At 44.6% G+C, this 19,992-nt stretch overlaps 1 protein-coding gene across 1 annotated transcript in view; it reads left to right on the forward strand.

The window, feature by feature from the left end:
• Window positions 1–19,992, forward strand: part of TENM2 (teneurin transmembrane protein 2) — a 1,175,329-nt gene that overhangs the window by 1,044,381 nt on the left and 110,956 nt on the right. The window contains exons 14-16 of the mRNA XM_039877364.1: window positions 3,794–3,988; window positions 9,075–9,275; window positions 10,881–11,066. Of these exons, the coding sequence (XP_039733298.1) occupies window positions 3,794–3,988; window positions 9,075–9,275; window positions 10,881–11,066 (582 nt within the window). The remainder of the gene's footprint in view (window positions 1–3,793; window positions 3,989–9,074; window positions 9,276–10,880; window positions 11,067–19,992) is intronic.

The following is a 19,992-nucleotide window of genomic DNA, read 5'->3' on the forward strand; positions in this document are numbered from 1 at the left end:
CTTCTACAGGAGTCATAGAGCTTCCATTTTCTAGATTGAGTAAAACAGGAATAGTCACTTTGTACAAACATTTTAATTAATTTAAAGTACAAGCTCGAATGCACAATGTTCTGCTCCTCTAAGCCTTAGGAAGAGGAGAGAGAGAGAGAGAGGGACATAAAACACTCCACATGGGATTCCAGAACCACCTCTACCCACAGCCAGAGAAGACTGAAGGGAGAGAAAGATGAGCTCTTTCCATTCAGTGTCATCTGACACTCTTCAGTGGCGGCGTGTGTGGTGGTGGTGGTGATGCTGGCGGTGGTGTGAGTATATGCACATTTGAGAATTACTACAGTTTTAATTTTACTAACCCTTGAAGTCAGTTGGGAGACTCGATTTAAAATTTCATGAGAGAACATTCATTAATTGCAAACCAGGCGTATCAGTTATTATTTTGAGTCCTTGAATCCAAGATCACAGTTAGTAATACTCTGATCAACACTGAGAGACAATTGTTTAAAGGGGAGATTGTGTCTCAGAACAGTAAGTAATCTCGCCCGAACCCCATAGCTGGTAAGTGATGGGCTAGGTTTCGTACCCAGTTCTCCATGGCACCCAAACCCTCACTCATTCCACTCCTATTCCATACTATTTCTGAGCGGAGTGAGAAGTCAGAATCATTTGTCCTATAACCTGTAATTTAAAAACTCATAGAAATTTAATGATAGTAAAAATATGAGAAGAGTTATTAGTGCAGGAGGTCTCCACTTCACACCCAGCCCCCCAGATGAGGTCTAGGCTGAGCCTTACGTCCTGTGATCCTCTGGGTTGTGTTGTCTGAGAATGAATGTGACCCAAAGAAGGGGCTCTCCATGCAGGTCAGCCCAGCAACCACCGGAGGGCGCCCATCTGGCATTGGCACTCTGCCCTGATGACAAATGCATTACTGGCGAGCTTCGCTCCTCTTTAACCTGCCTCCTGCTTTTTAAGGTGACATCAGCCAAGCCAACAAGTGCCCTACTTTCCAGAGAACATGACAGTGTTTTGCATTTTTACCACACTCCCGGTGAGCATACAGCAAACATACTGAAGGAAGGCTGCATTTAGAATGTGGAGAACTCTCTGACCTGACTATTCTCCATCTCCATTTTTTTTTCCCTGAGTAATTTAAATAGGTCACATTTTAAATTTGATTTCCCAGGCACCCAATTTTAAATAAAATCCATTCTTACCTTCTAGACAATTCTTTTTTTTTTTTTTTTACCACTTAGACTTTATGCAGGAGAGAAACAGTTTCAATATGAAAAAAGAAAATAATTCTAATTGTATTATATCAATTAATAAAGACGACGATTATTTGCTCCTCGCTGTCTATACGCTTTCACTTTTGGGGAGGAAGGCGGGCACAATGAGAACCCGCTGGTGGTGATTTAATGTAACTTTCTCTGCCACCCATGACGGCTTGTCCAATATATGTCCCTCGGGTCAGAAACAGTCCTCAGAAGTTCATCTCACTAGATGTGTGCAGCCATACTTCTTTCTGTTTTCCTATGTACGAGGGTGGAGGTGGGGTAAGAAACGATGCCGACTCTAGTCTTCCCACCAGGAGATAGCTTCAGTGCTACCTAGATAGGAAACGGCAAACGAATTTTCTCTTGAATGCTGAGCCTGCCTGCCAGCAAGTCTCAGCCTGGGCACCGCGTTGAAGGCTTTGAGGCTCTTTCTCGGTCAGGAAGACAAGGTGCCACGATCAATTAATGATCCCTGCAGAGGTGCAGGAAGTGAGAATAGTAGTTCGTGTGCACACATGTGCCATCCGTGACCTAGAGCTTAGCATGAATCTCCTAAGGAACTAACATGGAACGAATTTACTTTGTCTTCAAAGCCCTTGCAAAACGTTGAGCAAGCCCGTAATTTCTCATGCTCATTCATGTTTGCACAGTCCCTAATTTGAATCTTGGGCACCCTGGGTTCAAAGCCCTTTCTTCTACCCTCTCTTAGACAATCAGCATACATAGCAACTCTACAGATCCGCTTCACCAGCCTGGAAATTGAAAGCGTACTCCCTAGTGTAGAGAGAATTCATCTAAATTCAACGTGTGGCTTTGATGTTCTCATTTTGGAAGTCATGCTTCTCTTCTGGTATATTCATAAGCATCAGAATTCTACTGGGAATTATGTGTGTTCCCCTCAAGAGTTTTCACAACTATCCTTTTATAAGGCGTTGTGTGGAGGAATAGCCCCTCAATCGTAGGTCACCTGTCAAGAAGCTTTTGTTCTGGGTCGGTTTACCATGAAGGTAAATCAGGCACTTTCTTGGGAAGAGTGCAACATGTCGTCCACTCCAGACGTTGCTCTGTCCACATTTTCACAAATGGCCACTAAGTGTTTGCCCATAACCCCGTCACTTGGGAATCCCCGAATATTGGAACATGGGAGAAATATTTCCTTAACCAAGTCAACAATGACAAATGCAGCACCGGAAGACAATCAACAGTGACAAACATGGCCCATCCTTGAGCGGTTTATTATATCTTTGGGAAATTAGACACTCACAGAAGAAATTACTGTAAAAACTAAATGCAACATGACATAAAAGTGGGGCCGTTGAGTAGGGAGTGATCTGATTAGCTGTGTGACCGCTTCATGGGGTGGGGCGACCATTTGTGTTGTATGCTCCTGGACACGTGTGGGATTCTTGAAGCCTGTGCACTGCAGGTTACGGGTGGACCAGGAGTCGGTGAAACATCTCTAGTGGTCATTTCTGACAGTCCCTGAATGCCTGGTCCATAGCCTGGAGCCATGTCCTCATTTTAGGCTCACCGCAGAAGCCAGGTGGAAAATTTAAGATCTTTTACAAACCGATGGGGAGGTGAGAAATCCGGAGCCTGAAGGCAACCGCTAAGGTCCCACTCCGGGTGATCTCTAAGAGGGAGGAATTGGCACGAGCGAGGTCAAACTGGTACGAACTTAGTAATCTCCTACCAGACAGTCCCCACTGATCTTCAGCCTTCCTTCTTCCTATCAACAGATGGAAGAGGGTCTCAGCTGAGACTAACTGCTAGAGATGTCATGTCTTCAGCCTGCCCTCCCCTTCCTGATTATTTTTAAAACAGGCCAAGTATAATTAATCCTTCTACTTTATTACACATGTGACAGTTTGAGGTAGACACAGCTATTTCTTCGCGGTCTAGATAAGGAAACAGGTATAGAGAACTATAGCCCATCTCCCTTCCTTGTAAGTGAACATAAACTTGTTAGGAACAGGAGATAACTCATCTGAGAGGAAAATATACATCTGAATGGGTTCTGATCCCCCAAACCAACAACAGCAGCATGAGAATCCATGTAGCTTAGTTAAGGGCCCAGGTCAGAGCCGTGCCACCCTGGCTTCCAACGGGGCCCCCCACCCTGTGAGCTTTGGGACTTCAGCCACTTAACTTCACCAGTCTGAGCCTCATCTGTAAAATCCGATCATGATACTAGCCTCCACCTCATACAGGGATTCTGGTGATTGAGTAATAGATTGCACAGAAAGCATTTGAAGCCATGCCTGGGACATAATAAGCATTTAATTGGTGGTGGTGCTGCTACCAGTAGCCTTTTTGTTGTGGGGATGGCGGTGGGGGTGGTGATGATGGCGGTTATTATGTATTCGAAGATGGCTCTGCACCTCCCCGGCCAGAGTCCCCGGCCTGGAACATTGCGGGCAAAGCCGAAGCACCAGGCAGGCAGGCTCTGCCTCCTTAGACTGACACAGCCCTTCAGGTGCTGGTCTCCATGACCTGGTGCTCTGTGTCTGGTTTTACAGCCGCCTGCCCCGTCCTGTGCAGCGGGAACGGACAGTACTCTAAAGGGACATGCCAGTGCTACAGCGGCTGGAAAGGCGCGGAGTGCGACGTGCCCATGAATCAGTGCATCGACCCGTCCTGCGGGGGCCACGGCTCTTGCATCGATGGGACCTGCGTCTGCTCCGCCGGCTACAAAGGCGAGCACTGCGAGGAAGGTGAGCCACGCAGGGCGGGGCAGGCTGGGCGGCGGGAGGCGGAGGCGGGAGGGAGGCGAGGCGTTTGCAGTCCTGGGCCTCGGCTAATGAGCCCGGCCCCAAGCCTATCGCTCTGCAAGCGGAACTTCAACGTTTCGCACAGAGAACTTGAAACCCCTTGGCTCCGATGGGCTTCTCAAGTTGTGGAAAACAGAAGGCCTGTGGAATGGTTCCGGAAGGAATGTGTGATTTTTCTTTACATTAATTAGTTCCTTTTCTCTTTCCCCTTAAATTCTTTCCTCTGCCTTTGTCTTTCTGTCTTCTCTTTCCTTCTATTTTTCCTCCTCCCCTTCCTGCTCCTTCTTTTCCATTTTTTTTTCTTCCTTCCCCATCCCCTTTCTTCATCTTCTACTTTATTTAAAGTCCTCTGAATTGGAAAATAGGAAAGTTATCCAGAAATAAAAGGAACAAGAATCCTTAATTTTCCTTCCCAGTCTTCCCCAAAGCTGTTATTTTGCTGACTCTGGTAACCTAAAACCCACGCATGTCTGTGAAGATATTTCAGCAAAAATTAATACCAGTAGGAAGCAGTCAGGCTCGAAAGACTATAGGTATCCATGTCACTTAGAGACACCACGGAGGGAAAATCATCCTGCTCACCTACAATCGTACAGTCAGAGGAGACTGGATATGTCCCTGCAGAAAAGATCCCTATGCCAGTGTTGTCTCTAGACCTCTCACTGCCAGGCTGAGAAGGAGGGACCTCAGGTGCTGTCAAGTTCCTACATGCAGGTGGATCTGTTCTCCCATCGCATTAACTTATGGTCTCCGGGGTTCTATACAAAATAACCAATCATCACAGCCCTCACCACAAAGTAGCCACAGTGCCTTATCCTTAGACACACACACACGCACGCACACACACACGCTCCCCTTGTGAAATCTTCCATGTCATCGTTTTTAGAACTATGACTACAAAGAGTCAGCTTCCATGGCATTATTCTGTTAAGATTTTTTTCAACGTATCACTGGTAGTGCCCTTAATGGCGCTCAGAAGACTGACCCCCAGATCTTCACTCGCTCGACTCTCTCTTCATTTTTTTCCTCTGTTATAAAAGGTAGCCTCCCTCCGTCTGCATCATAAAACCAAATCGGGAGTTTGGATGGAGGAAGTACTGATTTAATAACCCTGCTCGAAAGGTTAAAGTTCTTAAAGATAAATGGATTGCAGGAGCAAAGCTACGCTCACTGAAAACATGGGAGAGGCCAATAATGTGACAAGAAAGGTTAAAATGACCTTTTGCATACATCATTTGGTGAGAAGAAAGTGCTAGAGCAATGGCATTGCCTGTCTTAGAATTTTTTCCCTCCAGTAAAGATTGTGCATATCTGTATGAGTGGAATTTCAAGTGATTTCTCAACTTTTTTCCTCTCCCAACCAGTTTTATTTAAATGTTCAGAGTGAATTAACCATCCAACAAAACAAGGAAGCCACGTGGATCATTATGAAAGGATGAAATCCCATCTATTGATTTCTGCTACCCAAAAAGAATGAACTGGGGTGATTCATATGCTGTTTTCAAAATAGGAAATGGAATCAAAAAGCCTGAATCAGCACTTTTCTTCCATTTGGCTTTTTTTTATTTCTGATATTCATCATAGTCATAACGTTCAAACAATTTCCCTGAAATGGCCATGGCAATGAAATCAATAGTTGCCATCCTCCATTTTTGCTGCATAAACATTGTTTTACTATTAACAAATTCGCACAAGAAAATGAAAGGATGTGTTCGCGAGGTTTCATTCAATGATGTCTGGGGGAGTGGAAGGCGATGAGAGAGAAACGGACATGTTAGTTTAAGTCAGCCATGTTTTCATGTCAGTTTCATGGTTGAGTCATTTTTCAATGACATTTAACTTCATAAATGTAATTCATGGTTCTTTAGGGGTTTATAGTACATATTGTTTGTAAAACTCCTTGACCTCCTTTTTTATCCTTAGGGATAGAAATTGCATTCACAACCCTTTTTTGTCAAACCTATAGAGGGCCCAAGACTAAATGAGTTCTAATGATTTCAGCTGCCAGGGGGCTGGTGGTGTAAGGCACATGGTACTTAGCTGGTAAAGGCCACTGTCCCCCTTTTAAGTATAACACTGTTTCTATTTATAAAGCTTCGTAAAATGCCACAGTCCCTTCTGCTTGCTAAAGACTCTAAGGACGTGGCCACAAGACCATCTTATGAAATTGAAACCAAATTTAAAATTCATAGTGAAACTACTCCTCTTAAAGTCTGAATTTAGTTATTCCATCAGCTGCTGTAATTATAAATAAAGCACGCCGGGCATATTTGCTGGTATCACTGACCAGAGAAAGGATTAGTTCATATTTCTAAATACAAGAAATGGTTCTTTTGATGACATTCCAGGTCTGGGCTATTATATCTCAGTGGATTTTCCTCCTTCCTTCAAACTGTAATTCAGATTAAAGAAGAGAAAGCTCATTTATCTGGGGGCGGGGTATGGGGAATGCAATTTTACTTATTTATTTTTTGTATATTACTTTTTATTTCATCTTTCTAAGAAAAAGATGATGATACCATTTTTGAGGGGGTTTTTTGAAAGCTCTTAGCTGTTGGCGCCTCACCAAACATTTGAAATGGCTAATTATAGATGGAGGGTAATTTTTAAGGCACATAGCACATGAGATATTTTTTGCGTATATTTAGATTTTGCTGTATTAGAAATGGGGACAGAGTAAAAACTAGAATGCAGGGATTTTCTTTCATTAGAAGAATATGGAAAAGGTTGATTCTGAATGAATTAGTTCATATTTTGCAAATTGCAGACTGCACGGCTTTCTTCCCAAAAGCAAGAAGTCATTAGTACTATTTTTCTTGTCAGTCCCTCACGCTGGAAATTTTTCCCATTAACGACAAATGCTTATAGCAAAGTCTGTCATTCATTCTTACGGCCATTGTGTATTGAACACCTACTATATTGCCTTAACTGTGATAGGCATGAGACACCAAAGACATTATACAACCTTTTCGTAAACATCTTCTATGCGTTTGAACCTTTCAGTTCATTTACATGCAGGTGTGCTACAGCATCCTGAGTGGAGTATATCTGAAGGTATCTGAAAGGTTTGGATCGTCAGGAGTTATAGTCCCCAAGACAATGAATTCAACATGAAAATGATTATAACCAGAGCAAGTAACGTTATCATGAACATCTTCAACGAATACTAAGTCACCAAAAACCACCTTTCTGAGAGTTTGTTCCTGATTTTAAAAAAAAAAACAACAACAAAAAACAAAAAACAAAAAACAAAAAAAAACAGCAGCTTTTGTTTTCCCATGGCTCAACTAGTTTTAAACTGATTTCCATAAACAATATCTTCCTGAGACTATCCAAACGGGATCCTGAAAAATATCTTTTAACATCGAAAATTTTTGTTTTTACCTCGGGAAGGGTGCTCTTTGGAAAATTCATGGAATATTATGGTTTCTAATAAACCCAAATTCCTCAAGTCTGACGTCCTGCAGAAATCATTTTGAGCATGGATAATTATTTAGAGTCAGTGTAGCATCAATTTAAAAACCCATCATTATTTCATATAAAGAAAAACAAAAAGACGCTACACTACCAAAAGCTGGAACCCGAAGGGTTACCATCTCAGTGTCACGATGAACTGTTTAGAAGCCAAAAACCTTGCATGTCTCAATCTTGGCATCGGGGAAAGAGAGAAATCAAAATCTTCTCTGAGAATCTGAACCACACGATGGCACACATACACGCGAGGGACCGAATTACACTATCGGTGTGATCCAAAACACTTCAAGAAAAGAATTTGAAGTGGTCTCAAGTTGGCTTGTACCCTCACGTGATGGCAGAAGCAAATGCCTTAATTTAGGCCAAGAGGCCTGATACCCAAGCTGTTAAAATGGAGGCGACGTATGACTTAGTCTAATAAGGTGATGAGACCCTCCCTGTTTCTCTGATCCATAGGCAACATCGGGCCCACTGCAAGGCCACCATGTGCCATTTAAACTCCGTGGTGTCCAGTGCTCTCTTCTCTAAATACACGGTATCATTTCCTGGGAATACCTAAGGAAGATAGTCTTCTTCTGAACAGCCCCGTTAATCAACCCTTGGATGGAAGATGTCCAAAGTTGAGGTCACATTCTCATGCAAACTGTCCTGTCTTCAGGAACTAGCCTTTGCAGCTGACTCCTCTTCTCACTTCGATTCCAGAATAATAAGCGTCAAGTCCCCCACTGGATGTATATCCGCTCTGATTATTGAGATGGCCAAACAATCAGACCATGAAATTGGCAAGAGCAACAGCAACCAGAATCCAACCATTAGCGCGTCCGACTGACTGTCTGGGGGATGGTCAGCGCCATGACCACAGGGATTCAGCATTTAGTCCACTCAGCATTCCCCGTAGGCAGGTTACCCCCCTGAGATCATTTCCCCACCCAACTTCACCTCTTCCATCCGGCACATTTACTAACCCTTCAGTAGATGTCTGCTCAGAGAATACAAAACCTCATTTTAGGTTTAGCCTAAGTAAAACAATTAGGAAAGCGACTCATTTACTAATTTCATCGGTTTTCTTCTTAGTCTTTTCTTCCCTTCTGAAGCCAAGCATGAGTGAGTTAGAATGAGCCTCTCTGTGTTCCCCTCTGACAGGGAGGGGTACTTGGGTTTGGCAGTACCACATGCACCGTCATCACCAGTGCTCATGTGCCAGTCTCAGAAGCTCTGATATGATTCAGTTAAGGCACACCCAAGCGCCTGTGTTTATAAAGACACGCTTCTCAAGGTTGAGTGGCGCCCTTCTATATGCGATTTCTCCTAATTCTGCTTGAGAAAGCCCCCTTTTTCCTCTCACTTTCTCTTCAAGTTTGAGAGTCGAGAGTTGGTGTCGTGACAAATAACAAGTCTTTCATTCTCTAAGGGACCATCTCACTATTCCCTGGGCTGCTCCATTTGCTTGCAAGTGGACAGGAATCGGTGAACCACTGGTCCCTTCAGCTGTTAGCTGGTGTCTCATGGCCGATCCCCCATGATTAATCAAACTTTTCTTCTTCATCTTTTTCAGTTGATTGCTTGGATCCTACATGCTCCAGCCATGGAGTCTGTGTAAACGGAGAATGCCTTTGCAGCCCTGGCTGGGGCGGTCTAAACTGTGAGCTGGCAAGGGTCCAGTGCCCAGACCAGTGCAGTGGGCACGGCACCTACCTCCCGGACACTGGGCTCTGCAGCTGCGATCCCAACTGGATGGGTCCCGACTGCTCCGTTGGTAAGCCAAGAGGTTTTCTCTGGTGCCTCTCGTACGTTCTTCGTCTCTGCTGTAAAGGCTGTGATCCTCGAGAAACAAAAAAAAACCACTGCTTAGGTTCCCGGGCCTCATTGGGTCCATCACTGCGAATGGATGAGGGGCCCGGCAGGGGCGCTTTCCTTTGCATTCTAGATTTCCTTACGTATACTCCCTAAGGTACCAGAAAACAAAACAGAACAATTCAGCCCCAGACAAGCTGAATGGAACATCCTAGAAAACAGAAAAGAGGCTCCCTCGGGGTGCTGCCTGGACCTGTTATAAAGCTCTGCAGCACTCCAGTGACAGGAAAATGATGAAGTTGTGCCGTACACTTTATTTTCCTAAAATTAAGAGTATGTGTCTTACCTCCCGAGTGACCTTACCATGGAACGGTTCAGCAGTTCAAGTCAGTCCCAGCCTTCCCGAGAATGGTTCCGCTCACACTGACAAGTGCCTATCCAGGCAGGCGCTCATCGTTCCGCCCCCATCCTCTGGGTAGTGAGACAGCTGTCAGATTGCCATGGCAATTAGAAAAGGGATGTATACGAAGCGTTGCCTACAATGGGAAAGAAATGAATATTTCATTGCAAAAAGAAAAAAGAGTCGGTTAAAAAAAAATGGGCTATTTTGAGATGTCTTCTCAGCCCACTTGACTCCGGCTTCAAATCTGATGCTGGGGGTCCAGGCCAAACTGTGCAGAGGATGCAGGGAGGAAGAGCCCAAGGGTCAAGGCCCCAGCATGCTAATGCCATGCCGTGTGACTTCGAGTGGGTCACCGACCCTCCCTGTCTGGTCTCCCCTCACCTGGGCTGACGAGCCACGCCTCCCTCAGTAGTCTGTTGTAAGGTTGAATGTCTGGCACGTGCTTGTCCGCGCATGAGAGGTAGGAACGCCAGAGAGTGCGTATCTGTCTGTCTGTCTCCCCCCAACCACAAAAGACTTTGAGCTCCTTTGAGAAAGAGGCTGTGTAAATGCAGCACAGTTACAGCAGTCATCATTGCCACCAAGGCACTGATCTGGGTCTGTAGTCATCATGGGGATGGAGCTATGGGGTCCCCAGCTGGCCTTTGGTCAGTTCAGACTCTCAGGGGAAGATATCCCAGCTGGCTAGGGCATCAGGATCCACAGGTACCTTTTCGAGTGGGCACCTCCCAGGTAACTTCTCCAAACTGGATGACCACTGTCTGATCTGGATGACCGGGCTCGTCTCAAGCTCTACAACAGTGGTTCTCACATGCCGGTGAGCATCAAAATCACCCGGAGGACTTGTTAAAACAAATTTCTCAGCCCCACTCCCGAACTTCTTAATTTAGGAGGTCCAACCAAGGCACAACAGTTTGCATTTCTAACAAGTTCCCAGGTGACAGTGATGCCGCTGGTCCAGGGACGCACTTTGAGAACCACGGCTCTAGAAAATGCATAACAATGGATTAGCACCCAGCCAGTGGAGAGAAAGGCCTCCCAAGATGACCTAGCTGCTGGGCCTCGGGGCCTGCTCCAGGGACCCGGGCCATGTGCGTGATCTGGCCTCCACTGGAGGGTGTCGCCAGCTGTGGTGTTGAGCTGTAATCATTGTTTTTCTTCCAGAAGTGTGCTCAGTAGACTGTGGCACTCACGGCGTCTGCATCGGGGGAGTCTGCCGCTGTGAAGAGGGCTGGACAGGCGCAGCTTGTGACCAGCGCGTGTGCCACCCCCGCTGCATTGAGCACGGGACCTGTAAAGATGGGAAATGTGAATGCCGAGAGGGCTGGAATGGTGAACACTGCACCATTGGTAGGCAAACGACAGGCACCGAAACAGGCACATATTGCTTTATTTTCATAAATCGTAGATCTATAGTGATGGTCGTGCATTGCAACTGGCTGTTCCTTCAGGGACACGAGTGCTTGCCAACATTCCCGCTGCCTCTCCAAATCGCCAAGGGGACAGGAGAGAAAAAGCAAGGTCTCGACTGGAAAAGGCTTTTCCTTCTTTCCAGAATTCCAGGTGGGGGAGAAAAGGACCTGATAAGAAAATCCATCCAAATTACTGATCTCGGGGTGGGGAAAATGCACATGCATGGGAACTCGTCAGGACCTGGAGGGTTCACGCACCCCCCAGAGACTGCGGTCTGCAAGTCTCCCCTTCTGAACGCTCTCCCAGCTGGCCGGATCAGCCGATCCCTGCTTACTAGCAGCTATTGAACTCACTTATTTTAGAAAAGGTCGGATGCAGGCGGGACTCCCAGGTTTCCTGGGCAGCCAAGCACCACTGTAACAGGTTCGAGCATCCTCTTATCGTCCCAAGACGAGGCTTCATCCTTGAGCTCCTGGCCCTCCCCATCACCACGCCCATCATGAAATGTCTCCTCCCCTGGGCCTGTTTCACTCTCACTCAGCCACCTCTGTAGATAAGCCGAGATTCTTGGCCGAGATTATTTTTTAAAGGTCATTTTCTTTCTCGAGAAATAGTTTTCAAGTTTCTTCCGTTTTGTTTTTGTTTGTTTTCAGTCATTAATTGTGTAGTTTGGGGTGCGACAATACTGGATTACATGTACCCAATTATCCCTTTAATTGAGGAGATGGCAGGCAGTGCTCTCTGGTTTTCCACATATCTCGGACCATTGGGATCTGCTCCATTTTACCTCCAGTTTTTGGATTTGTCGTTTAATTAAGTCAGATCTAGAATTCATTTCATGCCAAGCTGGCTAATCCACTTGCTTGCATGAAAACTCTCGGAGACGTCTCCAGTCAAACTAGTGATTTGCCTCTTTAAAGTTACTTTGATCCTAGCCATCAAGTCGGAGGCACCCCTCTGTCCTCACCCCAAAACCCTAGTCACCGATCAGCCACCTGGAGTGAGAGACGGGGTTAGGAACTTATCCAGGACTGACTCATGAGCTCAAACTCAGTTTCCCATGCTGTTCATTTGGGTGGTTAAGCAGAGATAAAGTGCCCTCTGCGTTAGACTTCCCCCAGTTCCATCTAATTGGACATCCGAGGGGCAGCGTGCCAATCCGGGCCACAACCATAGCACTGGGACCCTGCCGGGACAGTCTGTTGGCAGTGAATTGTTTTTGCAATCTCGCAATGATGCTCCAGACCCTGCTCCCCCTGCAGCCACTGTCATCTTCAGTTCCCTGCAGAGTCTGGGGGATAATTCAGAAGACTTGTAAGGAGGGGATGTGCATAGCCTACGACCGAGACAGTTTAAAATTCTTATTAATAGCTTCCACTCTTCAGGGACGTTCCTCTTGATGCTTGCCCACTGTGATTTAAATACTCCCCACCCCAAAACTTCCATTGCCCCCAGCCTCCCCCCAGAAGGGAGCTCTTGCGAACCAATAACATGTAGGTAGAAAATCCTATTTTCTCTCTATTTGCACAGCCCAGCTTCACCTCCCCTTGGCTGCCCCCTTCCCACATCTGCCGAAGGTTTAGTGCCCCACAGTGATGCCTGCTGCCTCCCTCCTCCCTACAACCCATCTTTACTCCGGGACAACTCACATGAGGTCTGCCCAGCTGGATCAGAGCAGGGTTTGGAAAATCATAGCCTGTGGGGCCAAATCTGGCCTGCTGCCTGTTACTCTGTGGCTCATGAGCTAGGAAGAATTTTTACATTTAGGAAGAGTTGAAAAATAATTTTTTAAAATATCTCCTGACACATGACAATTATATAAAATGCAAATTTCAGCGCCCATAAGCAAATGTTATTAGATAGCCACACTCATTCGTTGATGTACTGTCAGCTTTCATACTGTATCTTGGCATTGAATAATTGGGACAGAGACCTCATGGCCCACAAAGCCATTTGTTATCTGCCCCTTTACAGGGGAAAAAAAAAAAAAAAAAAAAAGGCCAACCCTGAATTAGAGAGTTGCACAGTCTTGACTGACAAAAAAAAGAAATGAGTTGGGTCAGCATTCACATTAGGGAAAGGATCCCATTTGCAGCTTGAGGAATATCGGGGATCAAGAAGGGAGAGAAAACTGTAGTTGAGTGGAAGTGTCTCTGAGGCCTTGGAAAATGAGATGGGAAGATGACACCTTTAGTCTCAGTAGAATATGGTGAGGACGTGGCCAGCAGAACACGGGAGGGGAATTAGGAAAAGTTCTTTCTGCTACTTGAAGTGTTTGATTCCATGTTTGGTTCCAGTTTCACATCTCCATGCGCTAAGATACGTGAGTTCTTGAGAGACACAGAGAAAATGCAAATTTATATGCCAAGTCAAGCTCCCCAAATGAAGAGAGTGGTGATCTGGGCAATTCACTCTATGAGTTCTCACTATATAACACAAAGACCTTTATCGGCAAAGTCTTTTCTTGTGAGAGGGTAGAGCTCTGTGGTTTAATTTGTAGGATAGATGCGATCTCCTCATAGTTACGTTCCCTGGGGTTTGCTCAACCAAAAAAAACAAGAAGAAGAAGAGGAAGAAGAAGCCAAACATACTTTGGCCGGTGAGATTTGCTATTCAGAATCTAGAGATGTCCGTATGTGCATAATTGCTTCTTTCGCTTTTCGACCTCTGGCCCCAGAGCTGTTTTATGGAGTTTTCATCTTTTTATTTTGAGCAGACACTCCTGTCAATTCATTTTAAGTAAATGCCACAATTGACAAGCCCCGAATCAGTCCTCCTCCTCTGGGATGCTGACAGTCAAAAGGGAAAGAGAGGCTCTCTGGTCCTGTTCAAGCTGAGCCTCAAATGCCGTATTTTGAGAATAGAAAATAAACAAGAATGAAATAGCACCTCGTCTGCAAACAATGTACTGGGAGACTTGGGGTCAGGCAGAGTGGCGGGTGGCTGGCGTTGGGGTACTTAGGTTGTCTGCGGCCTATTTTCAAAAGGTCATAGCGAGGCCGTTTTCTTAGGGTTATTGCAAATAGTCAACTGCATAATTCACATCATCATTTGTGGATCACATTTATTTTGCTGAAGGAAGCAAGATAGAGATGGGGAGGGGGGAGGATGAGGATAAAAACACGGATTTCTAAAACTCGGTCAAGTAGAATCACCAGGATCTGTACATGTTTGGCCAAATGCACTTCTGAAATATTTCAACCAAATTATGCGTTTTACCTTTGGAAACTTAGAACATATGGCTAAAGATTTAAATATACGATATAACATTTTAATGTTAACTGTTAGAGTGAGCTTACTGGTAGACTGGATTCTACCAAGCAATGATTCTTATATTACCTCTTTCTAACAAGTTAAATACAAGGTATGGCTAAAACTTACAGAATTGCACAGATAAGAAATATGCTTTGAATCCAAATCAACCGCAATTCATGTGTATCTGTGGAATATATTAGCATTATTTGGATAGACTGTGTTTACTCTTATGAATAAATCAGAAGGCACATTGTGTGGTTAGAATAGTTTTATTCTCTAAACACAATCCTAAAATGGGTTGTTTTTTCCTATAACCTGCCACTGCCACCACCACCACCGCCCCTTATTAATATTAGGAATTTAACTTCAGAAGGCCAGCCAAAGGCTACAACACCAAGCCATAAAGGAACCATAGAATAGGTCAAAAATCACTATCAACTACAGTAAACTCAGATAAGCATCTCATAAAGAAATGGAGTAGTGTTAGCGTGTTTTATGAGCAGAATGGTTGGGCAGTTACAGGAAGAAACCGACATTCGGGTTGCTGGAGAATGCAAGGAGGGAAGCTGAATGCTCATTGAGAATCGTCGCTATTATCTCCTGAATGTGGACTTTCCAGACATCCATTTTAAATACTACGAACTAACACACCCAGAGAATAAACCCACCAGCACGGGGCTCTGACCCTAAGTGACCTGTTGATACCTGGGTAGTGAGCAATGTCTGTACTGGTTATTCCAGCTTGTTGACTTTGTCTTCGTGGTCCTGACCTCCAGTTGCATTTCAGAATCTTGAGGGCTCTGATCCTGGGACCGCGTGAGGCTGTGTGGCCTGCGATGTGCTGCAAGTCAGAACGGTTTTCTTTTCCCTCCATCTCACTGGGGCCCTTCGATTTTTCCTCTTTAATTGGTTGGGGAGAGAAATAGGTTCTTGTGATGTTAATAAGGAAAATGAATCTTTACCCAAGGTAAAACCAGCCGTGCAACCATCTGACGTGCTGATTAAGTGATCGTCATCAGAAGTAGACAGGTCACACAGTCCAAGAGGGAGAGAGCTTCAGAACTACAGGGAACGGATTGGGAAGAAAGCAGCTGTCACAATTAACCAACTTCAGACTGAGTACAGCTGCTTCTGCATCTCATTCCAGTATCGTTCTAAGTTATGGAAACTTTTCTTCATATACCTATTGTCCTTGAACATTTGAGCTCTCACGAATCCACAGTGAGATCAAGTTGAGATGAAATTAGCCGCTGTGGAGCCATCTTCACCCCCAGGTCTGTCCAAACAGCTAATTCTCTGATTGGTTAATTAACCTATCCCTCTGAGGGCTCTTACTGGAGCCCGTCCTCCGAGCACCATCTTTTTTGAAGTGAAAACCTGAAGAGATGGCCTTTCATCATTAAAGGTTATGGATAAACTTTTAGTGAAGTACAAAAGATGTTCCACTGCTGATTTTTTTTTCCCTACAATTTGGCCAAAACGTGAGTTTTTTCATTGAATCAGATCAGCAATTGCTGTGTGCCCAGTAGTTCTCCGAGTCTGGATCACGTGATCTGCCCAGGCTTCCTACCCAAACTCAGAACAAGGACCAAGAGGTAGAAGTTGCAGGAACACATTTTCACCTCACTACAAAGAGCAAAACAAAATGAAAGGGAAAAAAACTCCCTTACAAGTAGTGACATTCTCATCACCGAAAGTGTTTTCTTTCTCGGCCTAGATCTTGGAAAGAGTCTTTCAGCATCAGTTGGGAGATAGACTAGATGGACACAAAGCTCGCCCTTAACTCTCAATCATTCTGTAGTCTAAATGGAAACATTTTTTGTAATGCTTCCCATGTGATTTGCTAGTATCTGCCTATGTAACGAGCTCTCATCATAATAGATAAGAGGGGCAGAAGGCTTGGTGCCTAAGTCCTGTGGGGCGACGGTGACTTGGAGCATTCGTTCTACTATTCCCTTAATGTTTCAGAGGATGCAGCCGATGTACTTAATAGCTTGTGGCCCACAGCGACAGGGCCACAGCAATAGCTCGATATGAGGTGTCACTGGCTTTACAAAATAGCTCGATATGAGGTGTTACCGGCTTTACAAAAATGTAGAAATAAAAACAGAAGGGAATTGGCATGTGAAAGGGTCCAGACTCTAAAAAAAGGTAAAACATGTAAGAGTAAGAGCTGTTGAAAAAAATGGGATGCACAGCCCTAGTGTATATGGCGTTTGTCGCTTCCGAGTCTGTGATTCTAGATCCCATGCTATGCATCCAAGACTTTACATTCAAAGAGAAAAGAAGCCAGGAGGGCTCTAGAGATGTGAGCTCCCTCGGATATTCACGATGGGCAGTTCCTCATCACTTGCTATCTGGTCCTTGTGGCGTCACCAAGCCTAGATTGACAGAAGATCAGGGAGATCTGTGTTCTAAGCTTGACTCTGCCACAGACTTTCTAGGTATCCCTGGAAAAGTCACCCAAACTTTCCTGGCCTCAGTTTCTTTCTGTGGCAAACGAGGGGGTTGGACCACATAATTGCTTTCCAGAGTATAGTCCACAAACACGAGATGCTTTTCGTTAGCGTACAAATATATTTTATTGAATAGTTACGTAGGGCTTTTAAGTTTTAGGGAAAACTGTAACTAGCTCATCAAACTCACGATTATACCGATTATACCGGTACTACTGCTTGGGGATGTGGCGAAAGTAGGTAGCGATGTTAGGCCTGAGTAAATTTAAAGAAAATATTGAGCAAATAAAAGTGCAGATATTGCAAATATTACGAATACGATATGTGATTGACTGAATTTAGAACGCGTGTGGATGAGATGATCTCCGAGGACCTGTCCATCTTCAGAGTTTTATTACATTTGATGCGAAATCATGAATGGTTTGTTCTAGTACTATCAAATCTCTCTCTCTCTCTTCTGTGAAGGTCTGGGTGTGGGGGGCTTCCAGCAAGGCTCCTGTCACATATACTGCACATTAGAAGGGTAGATACAGCAGATACGGCTGGCTCAGCTGATGCCGCGTTGTTGAGTTGTTGAGATAGTGGTGCTCTCTTTGTCAGTCTATCTGCTCATCTCAGCTCTAACTGATGTCCGGTTTACCTAGGGACTCCTTTTGTGCACTGAAAAACTTTCTTACATAGTCTGAATAACCAGACTCCACTCTATCCGTTTATATTTGTGTTTGTTAATAGAAGGAGACTATGTTAAAGTAGAGGTTCATCTATCTTTATTCATTTCACTCAGATTCGGAGCAATGTAACCATGATAATGAAGTGCTTAAGACAGAAGTTTTTGTGTCCATCTCCCTGAGATCACATCCTAGCAGGTTTCCTGACTTCTGTGTGCCTCGGTTTCTTTGTCTATAAAATGGGAATACTAAATACTACCAACCTCATAGGGTTATATGTAAAGTACTTGGCACAGTGCCCACCATCCTGTAAGAGCCAAATAAATGTAAGTGAATGCCATTATCATCATCATCATCATTAACATCCCCAATCATCACCATCGCTATTTAGTACCAAAGTAAGAAATTAAAGGGCAATGGAAGATTATCAAAGTAAACTTCTCATTAAGATATTTCTGTTACCTTCAACCTCCCTTTCACATATCTGCCTCCAATCCATCAAGCGATTAGTGACATGTCAAAAATAACACCTACCTATTATTCATTTTCCATTCTAAGGTTTGTTCTGTAACTTGCTGGCATCTGGTTCTTACAGAGAAACATAAACTGCCTTTCTTACCTGGAATTGAGCCCACTTATTTTACCAGGCAGCCCTTTATGTTATAGAGGGTTTTGTGAAATTAGGACTTGCTACTTTCAACCAAAAATTCTCAAATATAGACCTCTCGAATATACTCTGGGGGACCCAAGAGGTCTATGAGAATTCGTTTTTAATTCTGGGTTTGATTTTTATAATAAGTGCAATTTTAAAAGAACTTCTCCTTTGAAGTATTCATTTGGAATTCTGTTATTCAGTAGAATACAATTTCAGTTCTTTTAAACAAGTGTTTCTCAAACTAGGAACCGCAGGCATGTTCTTGAGAAGTTGGGAAGGATACGATTCTCCTTTCAGAAAGAAGCCGCATTTGTCCCATTGGGGGTCGCTGCCAGGTCAGTGTCTCTTAGAACACCTTGCCCTGGTCTCTCCATTTTTTACTCCATCTCATTCCTCAGGACTCTGACCTTAGTAGCACACGTGCTTTTCGGTGACTCAAAATTCTCCCTGACTGTCTGTCCCCATTCAGCCCAATAAACTTCACAATTACCCTTCTTCCTCCCACGCTACAGTTGCTTGACTCCTTGGAGCAAGACCCATAGGTAACATCTGGGGATTCTTTGCAATTCCTTGGCTCATCTCCTGGGTTCTCAGGAGCCACGCACACTATCACAGATGTTCATGTAAGAAACAGATTTTGCATTTCCTCCCAAGTTGCCCGCCTAATGGGGTTCAATCTTACACCAACCCACTTCTTTTATAGCACTCTATTTCACATGCTCTTTTTAAAAGGCTCGCCTTAACTGCCTTTGGAAAACCAGGCACCATCATAATTCAAACCCACCAGTCAAAGTCAGGGTTCATTGCTTTGCCCCTCATCCCTTCATCATGCATTTCTAGGCATCATTGTAGTCATACCCACAGAAGCCCACCGCATCATAGACCATCTCTGAGCTTTTGCCTTCATGAGTAATAAAGAAGGAACCGCACGAAATAGCAGCGAGGAGAAAGCTAAATATTTCATCATACACATTCTCGGGATAATTAGAATAGATTAAATTACAAGAGAAAATGCATTTAGTTAATCTTTCCTCTAATTAAAAAAATATCCCTAGTTTGAAGTAAAGTGTTTGTTTCTAAAAACATATTTTTATTGTAATCAGTGAGGAGGAGGCCTGCTTGGTCCTCAGTGATGGGACGCAACATCTGTGAAGTAATTAAAAGCCACCGGCCAGGGATATTTTTAGTAGTAGTAGTATTAAGTTCCTGAAGGAGCCCGCTCAGCCTTTCCCCGTAGCTTTCACCGTGGAATTCCCCACAAACCACCTCATTCCATGGTCCATGGAGGTGTTACTCTCTTTCTGTTCCCAGATCATTGAAGATGTGGTTGACTCCTCTTGGTCAACAAGTGCCAAGTGAGGAGATTAATTCAGCAGACATGTATATACTTTTCTAAGTGATCTGGGTGCATAGTCAAGTGCAGTGAGACTGGAAAGTAAACTTTGCCATTGAGATGAGCCATGTCTCTCATGGTAGGTGACATGAGACGTGGCTCATCTCAATGGCAAAGTTTACTTTCCAGTCTCACCGCAAACGTGTCTAGACGTTTCCAAGGGTGTTGTCTGACGTGCTCTTGTTTAGTCCATTAGCATCTTTGAGATCGGCATCTTTACCGAGGCCTGCTACCTACAAAATTCTCTTCAGGGAGGCCCTGCGGTACGCCCCCTACTGCCAGGGTCTCTGCCAGGGGCGTGCCAGCCAGCAGCCTCAGCGCCCACTCTACCCAAGTCCTGCTGTATTTACACAGCGAAGGAGAGAGTGCCACACTCCCCCCCGCCCCTCCGCATTGGGGCACTTTATCAGCTGGTTCCACATTCTTTTGAGAAAAC

This window comes from Pteropus medius, unplaced genomic scaffold, assembly GCF_902729225.1.
Source record: "Pteropus medius unplaced genomic scaffold, Ma_sr-lr_union100, whole genome shotgun sequence".
Taxonomy (NCBI): Eukaryota; Metazoa; Chordata; class Mammalia; order Chiroptera; family Pteropodidae; genus Pteropus; species Pteropus medius.